The sequence below is a fragment of the Prorops nasuta genome, unplaced genomic scaffold, assembly GCF_024137725.1.
Source record: "Prorops nasuta isolate Cenicafe-Biocafe unplaced genomic scaffold, Cenicafe_Pnas_1.2 PNAS00021, whole genome shotgun sequence".
NCBI classification, from domain to species: Eukaryota; Metazoa; Arthropoda; class Insecta; order Hymenoptera; family Bethylidae; genus Prorops; species Prorops nasuta.
In genome coordinates this window covers 2,500,172-2,524,270 of record NW_027116818.1, presented here as the reverse complement: position 1 = coordinate 2,524,270, position 24,099 = coordinate 2,500,172, and the positions used below count along the sequence as shown (strand labels likewise).

At 36.3% G+C, this 24,099-nt stretch overlaps 1 protein-coding gene across 1 annotated transcript in view; it reads right to left on the bottom strand.

Moving 5' to 3' along the window:
* LOC136781129 (opioid-binding protein/cell adhesion molecule homolog) overlaps positions 1 to 24,099 on the bottom strand; it is a 128,359-nt gene that overhangs the window by 37,142 nt on the left and 67,118 nt on the right. The window contains exon 2 of the mRNA XM_066739866.1: positions 9,131 to 9,225. Within this exon, the coding sequence (XP_066595963.1) occupies positions 9,131 to 9,225 (95 nt within the window). The remainder of the gene's footprint in view (positions 1 to 9,130; positions 9,226 to 24,099) is intronic.

The following is a 24,099-nucleotide window of genomic DNA, read 5'->3' as shown; positions in this document are numbered from 1 at the left end:
TAATTTACTGATAGATGGCGCTATTATAGTTTGAAGAGTTTTAAATGGAACTCCCTGTATATGTGTACATATATCTTCTTTTCAACCATTTTTTTTCAACAGCCCAATCACTCCGTCTCCTGGAAGGAACTTCGAAATTTCACGGTGTTAACTCAATCACCTTACAATATAAAAGATTTAAAAGAAATGTTTAAAAACGTTCAATATGGATCCACCACGATCGCGTTCTTACGCTATATTCATTGCTAATCTTGTAGCAAGTTTCAGCTCTCGTAATTTCGAAAGCAAAAGGATAGAAGAAGGGGAGCGGGAGGGGGGGGGGCGGATATTTGTCAATCTCCGAGCTGGAAAGTTTTCATAAGTTGGTATGTATCCTTGAGAAAGCAAGCAGAGTCCAGATATAGTTAAGAAGAGTGAGAGATCAGTTGGAGGATGCAGGATATAGTTTCGTAGATAGAGAAGAGTCTGTAGAAAGTTCCTATATTGACGCAAATGGCTCCTAATGCGAGTTCCAGCCTACGATTAAACTAGACTCGCGAGATTAATTCTCCTTCAGCTATGTAAATACATCAATATACGTGGCTTTGTATAAATAAAATCCGTTTTCTCTCATATAAAACTTTAATTATTCGTTTGATTTCAGAAAGAGAAAAGTGTTTCTTTAATTCGTACGAATAATTTTTAGTATAAGAAATTAAGAGTATGATTAAGATACACAATCTGCCAGTTCTCAGTTTCAGAACTTGTTTCATCATAAACTTTAAGGGATAATATCCCGCATGGTACAGGCAGAAGCATGTCTAAGGTCTGACACTTAAAACGCCCTAGAGCATGCATGTAAGAAGTCATATAATTATATAAAAGAGCTTAGATAATAAACTTTTCCTTAAGATTTTTTATATATCTAATTTGAATTCAAAACTATCTCATACAAAAATGGAATGGCTTTGTTAATTACGAGTGACAAGCATTAACGTTTTTTTAAGTTTTTGCTTTGGGACGATTCAAGTGGAGGAATCTATATATCAGGAGACGCACAGAATCTCGCGCCAAGTAGAAAAGTAAACGATTAGTCAGACACCGAGTATATCTTTCTTAAAACGCGTTATATTACTACAATCATTTGAAATATTTTGCAATGTTCCTTAGAAACGAAATAAAATTGACGTAATTAAAAAACTAATAGTTATCAACACAACATAATATCGAAAAGAGTCCAAAGATTCGTTTAACACTACTCCAAGTAATCTCCCTATCGCTGACTCCATCGACCTCTCCTCTCTTTGCTTTATCCAATAAAGGCTTTGGCAAAACTCCATTAAAGCTATCCAGAACTAAACTATAATTTGTCATGGAAACAACATTATCGAAATATAAATCGTACGTGATTCGTGCTAACTTCTCGATTAACCACCGATCCTTTTGATCCTACGGACTGATCTATAAAGAGAGTCAGAGTTTCGAAGCCTCCCGATCCCAATGAAACCTCGTTAGAGCCGCGTAAACACTGCAAAACAGAACGTTCCTCGCCAGGTAGCTGTGCACCGGTTCCAGCTGGGCTCCAAGGAGAAACGAACTGCAGCTACAGCGTGCACGCCATGCCTAACCTATACACGCCAACTTCTATTTACACTCGGAATTTAACTCGCAACGTTCATCCTCCAAGCGAACCTTCATTTTCCCGTCTTGCTAGGCGAAAACATTTCCTCCCCGGCCGATATAACGAATAATAATCCAACAACAACAACGTCCTTCCTTACGTGCTTGCTAAACATCCAGTAGGGATTTGTGTTATTATTGCATCGTCATTTTTCAATACCCCACCCCCACCCCCAAATAAATTTACCAACAAAATAATCCTCGAGTACAAAGCTCGTAGCTTACTTGGCTTGGAATTTGTCTCGTAATTAGCAAAGTGGAAAGCTGCTTCCGATGACGTAATTATAAAGTGGTACCGAGGTGATTAAGTCCTTGGGGATAGAGAGAGGCATAGTAAAGCAGAAATCAGCTACAATCCTCGAAGAAGCTGCTTGAAATGTCAGCGTAAAATCCGATGTCACAGACATTTATTCTGCTGCATTTATGTGTGTATGTGTATATATAAATTTACACATATATATATATATATATATATATATATATATTGGAAACTAAAAACATCTCCAAGCCGAATGCAACTACATCCACGTAGTTCTGTTAATTTCAGCCTTCGAACGACACTGCCAACTTGTTGAAGCTGATGATTCATTTTATATGTATATAGGATTTTCAATAATAATAATAATAATTCTTGCTTATAAGCAATCGCAATCAACAGCACAGTTTAAATTAAGGCAGCTGGATTATCAGGTGGTGAAATTACCTGTACACCTAAAGCCTGATTCAGGCTCTCCAGGGGACGTTAAACGGCATGAATTTGCCTCGCTGACACATTCGCGTGCATACCGCTCTTTGATCCGAAAATGTAGTGCCTATAGATGGTATAAAGTGTATCATAGGTTATATCAATTTAACCGAAGATACATTTTAAATTTACAAGTAGAAAAGTCTAGTAAGATTTTTTTTAGAGCATACCATTTTTTAATTATCTTAATATTTTATTAAGCATATATTTATAACGTATTGATTTGTAGCAATAAGATTCTGAAGTTTGATATAATATACTGTTTTCTTTAAACTTATCAAAACTTGAAATAAACCATAAATTTTTAATACATGCAATCTCCAATGAAGCTGCACTAATTTGTAAAAATTTGATAAATGCTTTACACCGATCAAGTCTATTTAAAAAAAATGCACAAAATTTTATATTAGCATAAAAATCCAGAGTCTAGTAGCGTCTGGAACAGTACAATATTTAATGGAAAAGAATTTAATTAAATCTTCGATAACATGCAATAAATTCCACATAATATACATATATATGAACCAACAGACACGAGACGATCTCTCCAGCTTTTTACGCATTGCAGCAACGACAAAATTTCCAAGCGATCAAACATCACTGGCCACCCCGTGATATAATTACACACGGTCAAAGGGTTAAATATTTGAAACGCGCTCGACTCTGGAACTCGGATTAAAGTGAAATTCACACATAAGTCGAGGGGGGTAAATCTAGTGACACGGGGGAGCAGTAGGGGTTGGGAATGGGATATTATTGAGATAATAGTTTGTGGGTCTAATCCATCGAAGCTAGTCATCATTTTATAATAGCTGGATAGATCGCTGCTCCGGAGAAACGGTTGAATCGAGTAAGAGGGTCCCGGATTAGCAGATGCACCGGTGCTTAACAGAGAACGATGATTAATCCGGCTCCGTGGCCCGAAAGCCGATGAGTCGAATAGCCTGCAGATAGAAGGGCTTGTAACGGGATGCGATATGTTTGCCAATCCGAATCGATCGGCGAATCTGGAAACGTAGCTCGATCAACTTCTTCCCCCTCCCAATCATCTCTCCCCTCTTTAATTGAATTCAAGCAGATTGTATCGATGCTCGTCGTTCGACTGATTATACACACAGAGGATTCTTCCCTCTCGTTATTATTCCATAGCTAAATAGCCTTCGATTCGTAATACAAATAATTGTCACGATGACGTCAGACTGTTATTATTAAAGGGACACCGTGGCGTGACGTCGAGAGTTCCGACGTCGTCACCGTGTCGTTATCAGTCATCTTGCAAAGGAGCCAGGCACATCGTGTCACGAAGCCCGAGAGTTGCTTGAATATAACGTGCTCGGTCTAAGCCATGCGTTGATGTACATATGTAACACGAGGGAAACGACCAACTGATCGAAGTTCCCTCGCGATAAATATAATAGTTGACAAAGTGGTATATTAAAAAGTTATTTCATTTGAAAGTATTTTCCAAAGGTATTATTCTTTCTTTTTTTCATTATCTAATTGTTTTTAGGTTTTTTTGGGGGGAAAATTATTGACAAATCACATTGAAGCATGGACGTGAAAATTCACTGATATTTGAAAAACGATAACAGATATCAATTTCTAGCCGAGGACCTCTCAGAATATCAGTCATTTCGCGAAACAGCTAGGAACATCGAACATGGTGTCACGAAGCTCGAAAATTGTTCGAATATCGTATAATCGGTCTGAGCCATGCTGCACGTATGCAACACAAGGTAAACGACCTACTGATCGAAGTTTTCTCGCCATGAATAATAGTCGACAAAGCAGTAAATGGAAACAAAAATACTCTCGCTTAAAAGTCTTAGTACTGTAAATATAACCTAACTTAAAAATGTATTCTCGCTTTTCGCATCACCTAATTCCTTCAGGGTACTTTTTGTGAAAATTGCCAACAAATTTTTCCCGCGTTCATTCAATTACCAACTGACTATACAGGGTGTATCACTAAAATCGTACCATAGAATAAACCTAACAACTGACTTATCTCCGAAACTCTAAAAGATATCAATTTTCGTCCAAGGACTTCCCAGAATGAGAATAAAGAGAAGATTAAAAAGTTCCTATAAAAGTAACTAATATCTCTTGCTATTAAGGAGATAGATGAGCTTTGAAAATCGTAATTTAATTCGCCCTTAGTGGTACACCCTATATATGTTCTAAAAGCCGAAATTCGCGGACTGTTTCTACGTAAGCTTTGCTATATAAAAGAGCATAATAGTTATGAGTCGTAACTTAACGTAACAGCCGAGTCACGTTCAGCAATAACTGCTGGGTTCGCTGAAACACCGCGGAAAGTCATTCTTACGCAGTTAACTTTTTTTTTTCAACAGTTTAACACACGCTACTCCGTCGACTCTTCTGAACCCTGACGAATTAAAGCACATTCGATTGCCATCCCGTTGCTTTAATCAGTCGACTGTGCGTTATACAGGGTGAGCCACTTGGGACGTCCCAGAACGTGGATATAAAAAGACTCGAATCTCTCTAACCATAAAGGATATTGAATTTTTGCACAGGATCTTTTCGAAGCTTCTTGTTATGTGCTTTCAGAAAGGTCATATGCAAAAATTGAATACCTCTTATAGTTAAAGAGCTACGAGTCTTTTTGCGTCTATCCTTTGGGACTTCTTAAGTGCCGCTCCCTGTATACATGCGTATGTCATACGTATAAATATATATGTAATAAAATAAAGATGCGAATTTCAACTCGATATAAATAAGAAAGATTTAATTAAATTATAATGTCCGATCAAGTATTTAATTTCATTTATAATCGCTGTTTTAATTACCCAACTAATAACAAGTGCAGTATCATAAGTGTTGCAAACATTCATTAACACACGCACGCAAATTTCAACTCGATATAAAGAAAGATTTAATTATGATAGTCGATCGAGCGTTTAATTTCATTTATAATCGCCGTTTTAATTATCCGACTAACGTTAAGTGTAATTAATGTATATACACACACACTTGTCATAAGTATAAAGCCATAAATACAATAACAGACATACGCAACTTTCAATCCGATCGATAGATAAAAAAATATTTAATCAAATTATGACGGTGGATGAAATTTTTAATTTCATTTATATCCGCTCTTTTAATTACCCGACTAACAATAAGTGCAGTGTGTCATAGGTATAAACATACACGCTATATAACACGCGCGCGTATAAATTTCACACACACCTGAATATATAAAGAAAGATTCAATTATGATAGTCAATCAAGCGTTTAATTTCATTTATAATTTTGACGTTGATATAGAAATCGCTCGCATATATCGAGCTACGATAGCAATAACAACGGTAATAGCCAGTTTTTGGGGATGCAGGGGATGGGGTGGGGGTGGTGTTTATAGGGGTTGCAAAGTTAAGTTGGTGTTCGTTTTACAAGTTGAATGGTGAGAAACTATCGTTTGAGCAAGGAATGAAGCTATGGCGACTCGATAATTTACGTTGGAAACGCAGGCAAACAACAAGGACGAGGGGCTTTGAAAGAGGGTATATAACTATATAGAAGAGCCGCTGGTAGTAAAGCGCGACGTGATCTCAAATACTCGAATGGAGTATAGACGCTCGGCTGCGCAACAGCCGGCTGTTTCATTTGAATTTCATGCCGACCACACGGATGAATACTTTTCAATAACATTTGCCAAGAAAAAGCACATCCCCCTTCCCTCTCCCCTCTTCCACTTACCGAACCACCCCCTCCCATAATCCGTAGATATAGGGATATCCGTGTTCTCTCTTTCCTCGCCCCCAGACCAAACGCTTAAAAAAGAAACGATTCTGAGACTGCTACATCTCAGATCTACTTAGTGGATTAGTGGTTGTTCATGTAAGAAAAAAAAATTAAGAGAGATATAATAATTCTTTGAAATTTTTATATATAAACTTTCATAGATATATGGTATACTGTATACATTATTATTAAAATCTACACCACAAAAATTTCTAAATTGGTTCAAGTTTAGAGAAATATGCAGGAATAGGTTAGTTTGATTATTATAAAATCTAGATAATATTTGGTTCATCTTTTGATTAAAATTAACTTGTCTTATGTTTTTTTTTAATTGGATATAGCTGGAACTTTTAGGGGTGCAAATTTTAGTTTGAACACACTGTATGCATGTATACAAAAGGAACCTTAGTTTATCGAATGTTAAACTACATCGCGGGCTAAATGGAACATAAATTTCTCGTATGACTATGTACAATGTAACAAAAAGTCACTCACTTAATGTAATTAACCTACACTCCGAAAACATGCCATACGGACCAAATGCAGTGTTTAATTACCCCAATTCATGTGCATTACGAAATTACAAAATACAAGTAATAGAGCTGAAGTAGATGGGAAAATATTGTAAAAAAAATTGTTTGATTGACGATCGAATAACTTTGTAATTTTGTAAGTAAATAATTAACAAGAAAAAGAAAAACTCAAGTCTAGAGATGGGTTAAATAAATAACAATTGTATATAAAGACTGTTCGACCGATTTAAGAGTGCCAAGTCGGAAGCCCTAAAGGGAAAGGTTAATTCTGAGAGGAACTGTCGTACAATTTTTTAATATTGTTAATATTTTCCAAGTTACATAGTAATGTGTTTAGACTAAAAGTTTAATTAACTATATGAAAAAAACTTATTAAATTTTTTTTATAATTAATACCATATCTACAAAAATCCTCTAAATGCTTTTCATATTATTAATATTTACCAAGCTACATAACAATTTCAATAGATTGTTAGTCCAAAACATATTATTATATAGAAAAATATTAACAATATTAAAAAATTGTTTAAAACTTTTCTTTTCAAAATTGGCCCTTCTACTTAAGGCTTCCAGTAATCCACCCTTAAATCGTATATCCTATATATAAAATCCACTAATTAAAATGTCTCAGAGCATAGATGGAAGTAGACGTGTATAGTCGTTACAGACATGTAAAAATTTTATTTCACTGGGTAAATTAATCGAAGGTATAGTTTGACCTGAAACTGATAATAGAAAAATATAAGACGAGCCTACAGTTAATTAATTAATTGTAATATAAAGGATTATATCTGGTTAGCATTAGAATTCTTTTAGCGATTTAGGAGGTACAAATAATGCAGTTGATATCCATCTAGAATCTAGATTCTGTGTCATGGATAAAAATGGCTTCTCTCAACTGATATTTATTTCAGTCACGAGCAAAGCGTTTTCTTTACATTGGCACGTGGATTCACGCTGGCGGCCGCAAAGTGCAGCGACGATCCGTGAATGGGAATTTAAGCCGAAAACCCATCGCTACTGGTTCGAGTCCTATTATAAACGCGACACATTCTATAAATAAATAATGTATAGCTTCACAGGTGGATCGAAATTAATGATATATAGCTAGGGAATAAATTAATTATTTTCAGTATTAAAAATGAATAAGAAAATCGTTTGAAGTATATCGATATGTATTCTCAAGCTTGATTAAATATTGTAATTATAAACAAGTGTATGTATAGGATGTACGCAGAGGATGATAAATCATATCTTGAGAATGACGTAACCCATTGACCCCCTTAACGTAGCGGTGAGAAAGCTGGAGGAATAACCTGCAGCACTTGGAGGATTCTTGTCCTCGAGGACTAAATCAGTTAGTTAATTAATTAAGAAATTACTGGACAGGGTAAAAAGAAGTACTTAACTGAAACGAGGTTCACAGACTCATTAATCGTAATTCGTCCGTTTGACGAGTTGCTCCCGTTTAGAGAGCCAGGAAGCTATTTCTTCAAATCTCTCTCTTTCTCTCTTTATTTAGCAAACCAATGAACAGAATAGTTCAGAAAATCCGATAGTTTCTATATTTACATTTGAACACTTTTAACTATACACACATAAATGTTTACCATTAAATTTTTTGTCTCTGATGAAAGGTAAATTTCACCCTTTGTTCCACACACTACTTTTCATACACATATACTAGTTGTTCTGTATTACCCGATAGTAATTTAAATAAGAATCCTATAAAATGTATTTGGCCCAAATCCGACAAATCATATAATACAGAATGCCTAAGTAAAACATATCTAAACTAAATATGTTTAGTTAAGTTAAATCGTGATACGAAATGTTTAACTAAATCATATTCGGACCAGATATACTTTCCCTAATTTTACTCTGGATTGGAGTAAGTAAAAATTTAAATACAGAAAAATTCTGTGTATATATATGGTAAACATCAAATTAACGTTGGGGTTTTCTCATCCCCCTATATAATGTAAGGGTTAATCTATGAATATATAGCTCACAAAATATACATTAAATTAATTTAAAAAAAAATTAATTATTTTCTGCTTCCACTAATGTCTTCAAATATTCAAACTACCAAAAATTATAGAATTACCCTTAAGTTACCTGGTATATATTGATACCTTTCTCAATGAGGATCTAAAATTATTCACGCACCTATTCCAAGGACGTTAAAAAAACTGAACGATAAAAACACGTCTGGAACGCATCGATTATAACGAGTAGTAAATTAAATAATTAACATTACGAGTAGTACAGAAATAATGAATTTTTGGTCATAACTCAGTGGTGTAAAAAAGCTCTTCAAACAATTCACAGAGTGGCACGTGGTTCCATGGCTGAGATATCGAGAAAGAGCGATGGAGAAGAAAGGAAGAATAAGGTACCATTAATGGAATTGAATAATTACCTTATATTGGCCTAGGTCCTGAACGACGCAAGACAAGATGGCCTCCCTTCCCACGGACGCAGTAACGTTGGCTATGGGCTCCTTAAAATTGGGATCTGCAATGAAGAATCGTGACGTTTGTTATCAGAGCACACTCTTGTTATCAATTGTTCGCACCCCTTCACCCTCTATTTCTACCCCTCTATCCAAGAGACACATTCATCCGTGAAATATCGCTAATGGAAGAATTAGTGAATAGGACGGATACTCCATACACATATATAGTATATCGAACGGTCTACAAAAGCGGGAGATGGGCAAGCGGAAATAATGGGGGCGCATATCCGGAATTGCGCTGGTCGAAAATTAATCATGGCTAAGTAAGGGTCACGGTTAAAAGCGAGCGACTGCACGTGTTTGCGGATAGGCCTAATAAATAAGGGAGGACTAGGAGGTGGTGGTTCGGGATTCGCGGAAGCACGTTTTGGGTCGTTTCGTTGACGAGAGCGTAACAGAAGGTCATAATTCCATCTTGCTGCTGCGCGCACTTTGATGAATCGACTGTCTCGAAATGGACAGTGTTTGCCTCGCGAGCATTTCCCGTTAAAACTACGTCCTCGTCCGGGGAATGACGGATGGTGTGACTGGGACGAGCGAAACGATAAAACCACTCGTATACCATGTAAGTGCTTTTGTTTCTTTCATTTTTTCTCCCCCCCCCCCTCCCCCCCTCCTCACTCTCTCTCTCTCGAGCCGCGTAATCATCCTGGCAATACCAGTTGCACAGACGAGAGATAATCAACCGTTTGTCGAGTCCAATTACGTTTTCCCCCCGGGAAACTAGAATTTTTGCTAATTCTTTCCGTATCTTGCTACTGGAACAAGTCTAAAGTTTGACAGTTGTGGAGTTGGGGTTGTGTGTGTGTGTGTGTGTGTGTGTGTGTGTGTGTGTGTGCGCGAAAGACGCTTGTGTTTCGCTAGTTCCGGTTATACATCTGCTATAGCTGCAAGGTTTTCGAGATGAGAGAATATATATACATGCGTTACCAAACTCTAAAAGGTAACTACTCATTAAGACCCCAGGGGGTCGCATGATTAATTAGATGAAATTACTAGGATAGAAAGGATCCCACAACGAATGGTATATATATATAGAGACCCATGATCCTAGGACTCGATTATATTCAGCTATATATATAATCGGAATTAGAAAGCTGCTAATAATATTAAGCCAAGTAATTAATGCTTACACGAGTTTGCACAGCCATGCAAGAAATTTCATTAGCAAATTCGTACGATTGCTTGGTCCATCTGAGAGCAAGAATTCCTCTACCTATGCACAGACGTGCTTTGTCTGCCTGATAAGCGACAGCTACGGCGAATGAGGACTAACTTTTGTGGTCATAAGAAACTCGGCAACTTAACGACGTACGATATTCACTCTTTTGTGGAGACTACACGGCTTCACAATCTCGTTAGAAAGGAAATATTGTTCTCATTAGCGTTGATAAGATGAGAAAGAGACGGAGAGAGAAGTTGAAAAAATTTAATTTTATATCAGTCGTATATGGTATATAAGTTTTAGCAAATTAGAGTTTGGAAGATAAATTGGAAGAGCGATGATGGGAGAGAGGGATGAGGTGGAAAATTGTCCAATTTAAGAGGGATTCGCGTGCTTGTTTGATAAAAGGAATATACTCGCAGAGTTGCGGTAGATAGAGATCAAGGGTGTCGGGACAATTGCGCCTTGGAGGAATAATAAGAATTTCAATAAGATCGCTTAGTTCCGCGAAAGCACTTGGATGCTTAAATCTTGATTTATGCCGACAGTATCTCACGGTCCTTATACGCCACGTATAGGATAGCAAATATGCGTCGGCAGAACCTCGGCTCCTTTATTCTCCCACACACCACTCGTGAAATATTTTCTGCTTTATGCTGATACGTACACACATACACTATAGTATAGAGGCTACGTACAACAGAGTAATGGCACCTAAACGCCTGTCGACTATACGAGCTCCTCGCGTCTCTATTTCGGGACACCCAGAGAAGAATCTAAACTCTTGGAAAAATTATTGAATAGCCTGCATCTTCCTAGGATAAAGATTGATCGAAGGTCGCGTGTCGCGAACAAAAACGAGGATGGCTATTTCAGCTTGCTATCCTCCGATAGTGTAGGTACCTTTCACAGAAGAATCCTCTTTTTCTTCCTTTCAATCTGAAAAATTCAAACTTATATATATTTATATATATATATACGTCTTGATTTCCTCTTACTCTTATTTATTTCCCCATTTTCTTTATTCCATTCCATCGAAATTGCTTTTCTTTCCATAAATCCTTATCTATGAGATTTCGTTGCTCGCGAATAATTTTCGATTAAGAAGCAACTCGTAGATATAACAATAGGAACAGCATAGGATAATAACCAATCAACGACCTTTTGATTGGCCAATTATCCAATAGCAGTGTTTGCACAAATTTATCTTGTTAATAAAACAGGCAAGATGGATAGATTTAAATTTGCGTTTGAGTAATCTAATAATTTCATGCAAAGATATTTCTAGTGGTATATGGAATAGTAGTTTTCTGGCTTTCACAGGATTTTGGCTGAGGAGAATAATGGAGAAATTACGATATGTCTGAGTATATCGGGGTATCACTATAGAGTCGCCAGGCTGCTGCTTTATGGCCATCAGGATATATTAACGAAGAGCCATTTTCTGATGCTCGTATATAACAGATTGCATTTCGTGTCAGTACACACTTTGTTATCTAGGTTTACACTTTCATGCAACGCTCGCGACCTCAACACCCCTGCCTCGGTTCCAGCATGTAGCCAAACGTTTTGTTTGCTTAAGGCCACGTTGCCTTTCAAGATATCGTTCATAATTGGGTTTCTTCTCAGGGGACTCGGTATAGAGTCATGTGTCAAGAAGTGAAAAGCAAGTTTATGCTTAATGAACAAGATTTGCTTATGGACATACTTAGTCCTTCAAGATTTGTTGCAGATCATTATCCTTCTTTTCTTTACAATTATATATAGTTTGATCTGGCAACACCTGATGTCAATACTGATGATTTAATCTTATAAAAGTTTCCTGCCAATTTGTACCCTTATCTATTCATCATAATTCTTCAACAGATTATTTTTCCTCCATGCAACCTTTCGTTGCATCACACAGTGTCAATAGTTGCTGACTGATGATATAGTAATGATGTGGATTATCAAGAATATTTCATTCTACATTGAAGTACACTTCGACATAAACGATAAACGTATGAAGAAATTAAAAACTAATACATATAAACACGTGTGCGATTTGATGAAATTGTTGAGCATATATAGGCTAAATTAATCAAAATATAAATATGTCATTAGGACTGTAATTTTTGTCGCATTGAACAACCGTTAAGCTCTTTATCTCGGCACAGACGATTGGACTTGTTTAATCGTCTGCTTCCGCCATATACTTTTAATCCGCTTACGATGTAACAGGTAGTAGTTGCATGGTATTAGAACGAATTGTATTCATAAAGCTTTGCGAAAAATTGTTTTTCATCGAAAAACAACTATGATGCCTGCTCATCCGTTCTCCGTTGACGTACAACAATAATCGAAAGCTTCGCTTCGCTCGTAGAAGGAAATTGATCTAGCCCCTTGGCTAAATATATGTGTATACACATGTATATATAGTGTATTCGGAAACACGCGCACATCGTCCGATGACTGTCAAGGTTTTATTGGTCTCATTGGCTCCATCGATCGAATGCTACGATAAATATATTTTGGCTGAAGCGATCTAGCAAAGTATACGATACTAAATTTCTAAACCTATGCAAGAGGGGAGATGAATTGCTGGTAACAGGCAATAAACCTCAAAATGGTGGATGCGTTTATATTTTAGATAAACAAAGTAATCCGCTTACGCCGTGCATGAAAACGAGCAAATAGAAATGCTAGTATTGAAACAAGCTTGGTCGAAATTCATTCGTCCAAATATCAAAATCTATTCGCTGGAAATCTTACGGAATGGATTTTAATGTTTATAAATAATATTACTATTGTGTACCTATAGGCATATATCTATATATAGAAATGTGGGCTTTTTGCCGGATGTATTAGGGTATGTATGTTTGTGTAATATTTACAACATAACATTTTGTTTTTCGCGAGTTATCGCAAACTTGCAGCACAACCTTGGTGCCTCGTCCCGTCGTTCGTATAATTAGTGTATAGAATGTGCAAATAAGATAGCCACAAGTAAGTCTTGCATTTACTATTAAATACCAGGTGTAACAACAGTATATGTGACCAAAATTTAAAGATTTATGAATCCTAAAATTCTAATCTGGCTCTAAAAAACTGAACTTATTTACTCGACCTATTAGAAAACATAAAAAAATTATTAGATTCACTTTCACTTATTAGTTTATAGAACATACAATCATTTCTTTAATTATTAGAAAAATTGTCTTCCACGAATCTGGAATAAAAGGGGAGATTAAAAATTTGTTAACAAAAAACAAGTTCACAGTAATGTTATGGACGAACCATTAAATTTGTACCACATACCACTACTACACCTCGTATATGTGTACTATTATCAACACATTAAATTTAAAATCAATTAAAAAATCCTATTAAGTAATTTCAACTCGTTACACCCTGTATATAATAACTAATATTCTCAGAATTTTCCGCAGCGATCAATTACAATTTTGAAAGCTGAAATACAATTTAGCAGAAGTGGACAGGTTGAACTCATGTCGCGTTGGATTGGACTGGAAAATGTTGGAAGAAACATTCCTGCGGAGAAGCTGGAAATTTTGCTATGTAAGAATCAAGTCCGATGAAATCTTGCGGAACGGATTTAAGTGGATATACGCGTTTGAGCCGATGCTTCGTACATCGCGAAAGTGCGCGTGTAGACTGGATATTACGTACAATAAGTTATCCTCGAGCATTCGTACAATCCTTTATATCCTCTGGCTGTTCTTCTAGCCCTTAGAGCCCGATATGCTACTCTCAACGATTTTCATATCAAGTCAAATCTTTTCCACGAAACTTGCTCTCGAGAACACTACGAGTTGTCTCATCCAATACCTTCAACTCAATTATCCTTCCAATTCGTCTCACGAGGCTAGCGTAAAAACCTTCCTTATCCAAAGGTTTATTAGCGAAACGAGTCTGACATTTGCCCGGATAAATCATCCTTTATCGAACAGGCTGCATGCACCAACAAATATTATTCGTTAACACGTTTTTGTACACGCGGTTTGGTCCAGTTACACGCCATTTTTGCTGTGGCCAAATTGCGTGGGATTTTATTCGACGAATATTTTTTATAAACAATAAATAATACGTAGATGGTAAGCCGAGGCGACTTTTTGATCGATGCTCTTTAGCAAACACCGCGCGGTACATCTTGGCTGCATATTTTTTAGAGCAAACGTGAAATAAGAATTAAAAATACAGCGAGAGTATATAATTAATGAAATAAATGAGAAGAGTATTTATATTTTTAAACGTCAGTGAAAATCCACGCAGAGAAAATTCTTTCTTTTTCCTTCTTTCTTTCTTTCATTTAGTTTTATTGCTGAAAACAGTGCAGATTACACATTTAGGTTTCTGGGTTAACGAGTGATTAATAATGTGCAGTTTTCGTTTAAAAGAATTGTAAATTCATATCAAAAGAGAATAATGGTGTATATGCGAGATAAACAATATAAACTTAGGCATCACGCTCCTTCTCGCGTAATACTATTAGTAAAAGTGTAGGGGTAGTAAAAATAGTAGTAGTGTGGTGTACAAAAGTGGTAGTAGTACATATCGGTAAACCGTTTTGCACCAGCTCTCTGCTTTACTCATCTTCAAATTCGCAAACTTTGTTTTATATCTGTTGTAAGGAAAACTTCTTCTAGAGCGGCATTAGCATAGCGTTATACCGTGGTGTATAGCTTTCTTATACTTACAGTGAAAAAAGAGGGCTATAGCATGGAATAATGATAGAGAGACTGGAATAGGCCCTAATGACACTTTTTCATTCTGAAAACTAAGTATACTGCATTTTTTTCATCGTCCACGTAAAACATTTTCTTTGAATTATTGGGATACGAGTTTGTGAACAAATCTCACGTGTGTTAGGCTTGTAAGACGATAAAAAAGGAAAGATGCAAATATTCCCACTCTGAACTGCATTCTATGTGATTAGGAAAGAAAATTTTTACAGGTTCCATATATTTTTTTATATTAGGTGGCCAGCTCTTAATTATAAAAAATTGTATAAATCAGGACAGTATGAATTATTATAAGAAAACATATTTCTTATTAATATATATTATTGAACGAGGTTACTAAGTTAAATTTAGTTCCTGGCAAACATCATAAAAATAGAATCCTCGACTTGTATAACTAGTCAAGAATAAAGAAATAACTACAAAAGCTTTCGAATGATGAAGATAAATTTGTCTTCGAAATTTTTATCAATGTCGCCAAAATTATTTAATTTCTCAAACATTTATATATAATCTATCTTTCCCAACGAAATGCAACTAATCTGTACTCGCACACATTGGACTTAATATAACCAAATAAAAATATTGAAACTATTTGTTTACATAACTGTATAAAATCAATGACTCGCTTTGCCCAGACTTCCCTTAAATATTACTTAATTCCAGGCTTCAGATTGGTCCGAGCAGTATCATGGCAAAGTCCGACCAATGGAAGAAAATGGTCGAATTGCTCTACCAATAAGAAATCTCGAGTTTGATAAGTTTTAATCAATCTTAACATCTTCCTAAAGCATTAATTTTTAAAAAATGTGAACAAAAATTGTTCCTTATAATTATTATAAATACCATTTAAATTTATATAGAACTAGTCACAATTAAACAAGCCACCCGTTATAATCGCGTATAGTCTTATTGTGTCATATCAAAGAAATAAGTATACACTTGATCTTTTTCATCGTTCGCGTAAAGCATTTTATTCCGATTATTCAGATACGAGTTTATAAACAAGCTTTACACGCTGAACTTACAGCACAATAAAAAAGGTGCAAATATGCCAACTCAGTAACTTCGCCATATGGCTCGAAAAGAAAAGGTTTCGTCACGGTACTATTATTATTATATCCAGAATATTTAAAAGAAAATATTTGCAGATTCGATGCAGTGTACATATATTTAACCATATATAGCTGCATCCTGTAATATCAATTTAGCGCTCTCTATGAATATCGATTAGTCGCCAAGTCCCGAGTTAATCTTGCGAATACCTTAAGCGGGCTCATTATTCATTTGTGAGATCTTCCACGGTCAGTTACCTCCCGAGAGTCACGCAATTCCGAGCCGCGAACCCCAACAACTTCAACGGCCTCTCTACTCTCTCTCTCTCTCTCTCTCTCTCTCTCTCTCTCTCTCTCTCTCTCGCTCTCTCTTAGTATGTTTTCCTTTTCCCTCCTAACGGACTCCTACCACAAAGATTGCGCTAATGATCCAGCGATTTAAGATTTTCTCTTGGCCCTTATCACCCCTCGCTTATATATACTCCAAACCACTCATAATGCATTTTTTACCATCAGTTCTTTGAGAAGCCATGAATGAATTATCCAAAATTAATGATAAGAATGCTGCTGTTACACAAAAAAATGAGAAACCATAATTATAATTATATAAACATATATATATATATATATATATATATATCGTTAATAACACAAGTCCCAAAGCAACGATAAATACTATCAACGTCGACGATAGGGATTAGATACTATACATACATAACGTAACGAGGAGCACGAAGTTTGCTGCTTTTCATTATGGAGTCGCATGGCTTATGATATTAGTACTGGTAAGTAGAATTTTCTTACTCTTACTCCTATACTCTTATAAAGCAGTATAGCTCCGTTCAGAGGCAATTAGGAATTAAAACATGTGCTTTGTGAATGAGACTGTAATGACGAAGCGATTTAAATTTGTTTTATCTTCGTTCCTTTCATCATAATCGGAGGAGGTGGATGGTGCACTTTCTATAATTAGACTTTTTTACGTATATAGTAGTATTATATATGTTAAAGAGAGTCGTTTGTATTCGCTTCAGGAAAGTATATCAATTATTTTAGAGAAAAATAAAATACCCAGTGATTTTTATTCCAATTATATAGAAATATTTAAATTTACAATGTATTCATACATCACACTAACAAATAGTCTTTTACTGTAATTCGTTATAAAAAACGGCGTATGTCTGCAAAATCTGATCAAGAATCACGATAGTGCCTCTCCAAGGTAAGTATAAAATAAAATATTTTACAATGAATTATAAAGCACCAATCGATTTTTTTAACACATTATATAGACATATCAAGATACACTGTACCAATGAATAGTGTTTGACTATTATTCGTTGCAGAATACGACGTATAGCTCGATATCTGACTCGAGTACAAGTATATACACGTTAGCCTACCATTGTTAGAGAGGAACATCGTGAAGAGTCAAAGGAAAATTTTATTTCGTGTCGTCAACACTTGACATCGTCGAGTAGTTAAGGTACAGCGCTCGGTGTGTGTATATATCTCTGGTTGAGTGCAACTGGAAAGTGCACTTGCTCGTAAGGATGATATAGCAAATCATCAGAATCCAAAGAAAAAGCATCCTTTTGATTCGTAGCATTTTTTCAGCAGATTTTTCTCGAAGACACAAGTTTTAATTGGGGTTACAGTGGAATTACCATACGATCCACTCGACGAAAAACAAAAAAACCCACGTACACTATACATCTGCTCTGTGTACAAATGAGATTTGAAAAATCTACTCGTAAAACAGTGCGATTCTTCTTGGAAATTAAATAATACACCTATACATATATAGATATACGTGTATATACAGCAATGGCCCATATCTGCCCTGTCCCGAGGCCAGACCAGCGCATTTTACAATCGATATACCATCAGCCACGGTATACACATACATACGCGAGATTCCATCTAAATTTAACGTCGTCCACTTACGCCATGGCTAATTGTAACTTTAACTCGGCATGGCTCCCTAATTGAATTCGAATTGAGCGTATAAATTCGTAACTTTATTCGAGCAATGAAAATCTCGTAAAGTGCATTAGGCTCATCAGTCATTGCTGCTGCATGGACTTGAGCGTTTTTACGCTTTTTAATTTCACTCGCTTCCTTGTAATCTCTTTTTGATCGGGTTTTCCTCCCAGGTTTTTTGCACTTTAGCGTACGCCACCACGCTCGAGCGTTTTATGCTATAGTAACCGGACGAGATACCTCGACTGGGGAACCTAAGCAGGTGGTGCGTCGCGTACACTACCACATTATCATCCGGATGAACAGTCGAGGCCGAAGCCGAAGAAGAAGAAGAAGAAGAAGAGGAAGAAGGGGAGCAGTCGAGCCGAAGACAAGAAACTGAGAAGTCTATATATCTTTTGTGGTTGCGATTACTTTGGCTTCTCTTCTTATATACCTGACCAAACCATATCGTGTTCTACGCACAGCTAATGTCACGCGAGCACCTGTCCGAGTCCTCGTTGAATCTTCCGTAAAACCTTAGTGTACGACATTTCCGAGTTCCATGCGAAAGCGACAGTACTCGAACAAAAATATATATATCGTAATTTTAAAGATTTCAACTTTAAGAAAATTAAATTTTATTTTACTGCATTTATTAATTAAACGACAAATATATATTTTTAACATTAAACTTAATACGTCGGTGTTAATCAACGTTTAAACTTACTGAAGTATTACAGAGTCAAATAAAGTAAAGTAAATTGCTGTGTGTCGATTAAAAAAAAAAACCGTTTTTACAGTGCTATATATTGTAGCATTTCGATATTGAGTCACGATTCCCCGGATTGACAGTTGACGAGAATTCTGTACTGTGTAGCGTGGGAATTAGAGACGCGGCTAAATATAGTGTCAATTGCAGCGTTGATTAGATATCGATTGGACGCTAAGCTGCGTTTTCTTCGGGTCTTTTGTGATGAAAGACTCTCGAGTCTCGGTGCGAATTATCGTGGCTACGCTGGATTATCAGGTCGAGAACGTAATGACAGCTGCAAACGCCATTCAAGTGTCACAAGCTCACCGCCTTTTTGACATTTTCTTCCTATCGATTGGCACCAAGCTAAAACGTCGCTATAGTATATATATGTGTGTATATACTATATAGTACACTTGGCCAATGCCGAGTTTGACCCACTTCTCTAATTTGCTCGTCTTTTCGTCTCTTTAGGAAACAACAATGGCTTCACAGTGATTTCTCGTCCTTTTCCTGTACAGGGTGTTTCACTTAATTTACCCCAAAACGTGAATGTAAAAATTCATTTATCTTCGTATCTATGAAAGATATAGATTTTTTGCACAGAACCTATTTGGATCTGAATAGAAAGTACTTTTAGAAAGGTCGTAGAAAAAAATATTCGATTGAAATAAATTTCGTTGCGAATGGTACCATTGACGTATGTGCTTAGTTTGAATAAAAACGAGTCGATAAAATAGAAGAAATATTTGAAAGAATTCATATTTAATACATTAAACAAATTACGTGTAACATCCAATTATACAAAGTAAATATAACTATATTGTTATGAAAGAAATATTCATTTTATCTCTCAAATTAATATCTCAGATTTTATTATAAACAAGAATAATGCATTGAATAAACCATGTTTGTTTCTTCATTTTTATCTTTTATATTTAAGAAGATGAATGAATTTTCACGTCCTACGCTCCATAGGGCTAATTAAGCGAAACACCCTTTATATAGATTGACCTTACATATACTTGATACTGCATGGTTATACCATTCGAGCTCTTCTACTATAATTTTCTACATTTCCTCCGATTAAACACAATGTCGTTATACATTATTTCCACAGTGTAACGTTTGAAAATTTATTAACAAAATTTCCAAGGCAGCAAACGAAAATGTCACATTTACCTCTAGAAGGTTTAAAGACATTTTTAAGACAAGCCGAGCCATCTGCATCTTTAATTCAGAGACGACGTTACCGAAAGCTGGGGCGAGAAAAAACGAGCGTTCATTACGCGAGAGCCGAGCTAAAATCCTAGCTGAAATATATTTCTTGCGACGCACTTGTGCACGATTTGTAAACAAGAAAGAGCAAAGAGAGTTTACGAAAGCCATTCGTGAAAATTTAAATTTACCAAATGTTTAAAGGAATTATATCCACGGTGTTGGCAGAGCAGGGATGTGGATAAGAGGTGGTGTTTAAAAAATTCATAGGGTAAAAAGGAGAAGGAGAGTTGAGAATAGAGGAGAAATAAAAAGGAAAAAGTGAAATAAATGAAGGAAAACAGTGGATAGAGGATATAGGTAGCATCAGGAGAGAAAGTTGCAGTTTCCGAGAGGCCATAGACAAGCGAGGAGCCCCGTCGAACATGAAAGAAGTGCATTTAATTAAACCGGTGAATAAGTACTCCACCATCTGCTACAGGCCACTTTGCGCATTTGCCCGGTTTTCCCGGAATTCCTTCACACGGAAGCTATGCAAATGCTAAATAGCCCACTAACTTAATTGCTTAATGCACACTATCAATTATAAAGCCTCCCTGCTACTTTATTACTTTTAAACGCCAACCGCAGCAACTCGCTACTGCTACTGCTGAAAAATTTCATTATTCTAGAAAATTTGCCAAGTTTTTAGCAAATAATTTAGGCGATTCGCCAAATTCCACTTTTACGCTGGAATTACAGCATTTTTCTCTCATAAAAACTATCTACATCCTGTAATCTTACTCCGATAAGGGAGTTTGCATGATGCATTTCTCTTGTAAATATTAAATAGTTCGAATTAAACGTTGAGAGTATTTAGAATTTGCGCTATGTGGAACGGATAATGGATTTTTTTCGAAGCGTATAGTATGAATGGAATACGGTTCTCTTCGGCATTTATCTTGTTGCATTATTCGGATGATAAAAGATTTAGTATCGGACTAAACTATTTTTTTTTTTACGGTTTCCTTGTTTTCTCGCAACGAAAAGGGCAACGAGCTCGTCTTTTTTGGCAAACAACTGTGGCTGGGTTAATTAGATTATAAATCTGACTGAGTGACTTTAAGCGAAAAACATTTTCATTGAAGGTAATATCGATGTACGAGTTTTTTTATTTAAAAGTGGTAAATAAGTACCAATTTTACGAGAAATTAAATCTAACTGAGGGACATGCCAAATGAGACAAATTTTTGTCTGGGAATACAGATAGTCGAGTAATTCTATACAAAAGTAGTACACAGGGTGAAGTTCCTTGGACGTCCAGAGCATATTAGAGGTAAGAGAACGTTTATCTTCGTAACCATAATAGATATCAATTTTTTTTATAGGACCTTTTGGAAACTTCTTTATATTTGCATTCCGAGAGGTCTAGTAAAAAAAATCATAATTCTTATATTTACACACGAAGGTAAATAAATTTTTATATTCTAACTCTGGGGTGTCTTAAGTGCCTCGCTCTCTACATAAGTTAGTTTTTACAAAAAATTTCTTAACGATAGCATTCGCCAGATATAAATTTTCCTTTGAAGAAGCTATCATGAATATTAAGGTTGTAAAAAATGGACTTTTATTCCATTGTGAAATTTTAATAAACGACTCGCGTAATGCGAGAAAAACAAGGGCAGGCCGCGCAGTTTTCGAAGAAAGTTGAGCGAGCGAATCCACTGGCTAGCGCATCGAACACTATTTACAAGTCAATTTTTCTCTATCTTTTTTTTGTTTTTTTTTTTCTTTTTTATGGCACACGGTATTCGAGCTCTCATTGCTATTCATTATTTCGCAGTCCCAGGTTGGACAAGCGCGAGACAAATGCGGGATTGTTGCAGGGAATGCTAAAGTTTGCGATGGTCGCTCGTGGTGGATGATATTCTCATTCCAATTTTATATATAAAGTTTGTCAAATTGTCTCTTCGAGATTCACGGGTGTGCTCCGTCGAGCGAATAATTTTACAGTAGCAGGGGTGACAAGGGGCGAAAAGGAGGATCAGGGAGAGTAGAAGAAGAAGGAGAAGAGGGGAGGGGTGCAAAGTCACAGGTATGGCACAGGGTGCAGTGGTTGGGTAGTGGTGAAAAAGGGGGATGAGGAGGAGGGGAAGGGTGCAAATTCGTAGATATTGCATATAGTGTGCAATGGTTATGTGTATGGTGGTGAAAAAGGGGGGCGGGGGGTGGAAAGTCGCAGGTATTGAATATAGTGTGCAATGGTTAGGTATATAGTATAGTGAGAAGGGGAGCTGGGGTGGAAGTAGGAGAAAGAAACGTGGACGTAGAGAAGGAATTGGAGGGGAAACGGAACTGAAATAGAGGAGAGATGAGGGGGCAGAGAGAGAGAGAGAGAGAGAGAGAGAGAGAGAGAGAAGCAGAAACTGCAAGGTAGTTGTTATCACGGTTCCGCGGTAAGTGAGAGCCCTCACTGTGCAGCAAGCTGCTGCTGCACACTCTCGTAATAATCAAGTCTCGTCTCTACACCGTTTCCAACTCCGCTGCCAATACGCTGCATTTTTTTTTCAGCCCCTCCCCACCCCCAAAGAGCCCTCACCGACGAATTGCCATCTTACGCTGCCTTTAAAGTCGCGACTCTACTTTTCTCATACCTTTTTTCTTATTTTTCTTTCTTTTTTTTTTACTTACAAAAAGTTGTCTCCTCCGCCGACACCCCTTTCTCGATTCTTATACGGTCCGCGCTACTTATTTTTCTTCTTCTTCCCTGGAAAATATTCCCAACCGAGATACCGTATAAAGGGTGTTCCAGGTCATCCGTATCACATGAATATTTCGAGAAATAAATATTTTAGAGAAGCGCTAATGAATTTGCATTTTTATATAATCATCTTAACAATCTTTCGCATTGATGTCGATTTAACCTTGGGAGGTTAATTGAAAGACACACGAAGGTCGCTTTCAGGTTTTTAACAAAATCCCTATATTTTTATTGTGTATACATAAAAGGTGTAACGTTTTAATCGTACCAGCCGATTATCCGAACAAGTAAACAAACTACAGAAAAATATTCAAGATAAAAGTTACCGGATTTTGAGGGGACGTAAGATGGTATCATTGACTTTACTTGTGGAAAGCGTGCTGAAGAAAATATGAAGGTCACCTTAAGGTTTTTAAATGGAACCATCAATTTTTTTATTACATATTCTTGTAGCTTATCTTAAGAGCTTTCGAATTCCTTCTTATCATTTTTTTTATTTTATCCAGTCGTTTATAAGATATTTCCATTTGAATGTGTACGTACAGGCGTAGAGCGTTTACGCACACTAATTTAACCAAACTGGCTTGTATACATACAATTTCAAATAGAAGCATCTCATAATCGACTGGATGAAATGAAAAAATGTTAAGAGGATCTTCGAGAGAGCTCTCGAAATAATCTACAGGAATACGTAACAAAAAACTAAGTTTTTCGTTGAAAAATTTTATATTCATTTTTTCTCAACACGCTTTCAAAGGTGAAACCAATGTTAGCTTCTTACATCCCCCTCGAAATCATATAACTTTTATCTTAAACATTTGTTCGAATTTTGTTTATCCCTCTAGATATTTGACCGGAGTGATGAAATCAGACGCCCGGGCCTGTATACAATACTATACAGTGTGTTCCAAATGAAATTTGCGCCCCAAAATTTTCAGTTCCATTAAAATAAAAAAAAAGTACTAACATAAAGTTTACATCCCCTTACATTTAAAATGTACTTTCTTCAAAATTTTGGTTAACCTTGAAGAAAATCAGAGACATTTGAATGATCGTATAAAAATTTTATTTCGGACACACTATATACATCTGTTTTCGAATCGACGAGAGCTCCGCGAGATTTTCCGGGCAACGAGGATGAAAAATCGTTTGGGATAAAAAAAGAAAGAGAGAGGCCTGGATCGGTTTGATGTAGCCGTGTCGGGTAAACGATAGGTTGATGCGGGCGTAGCGTAGTTGG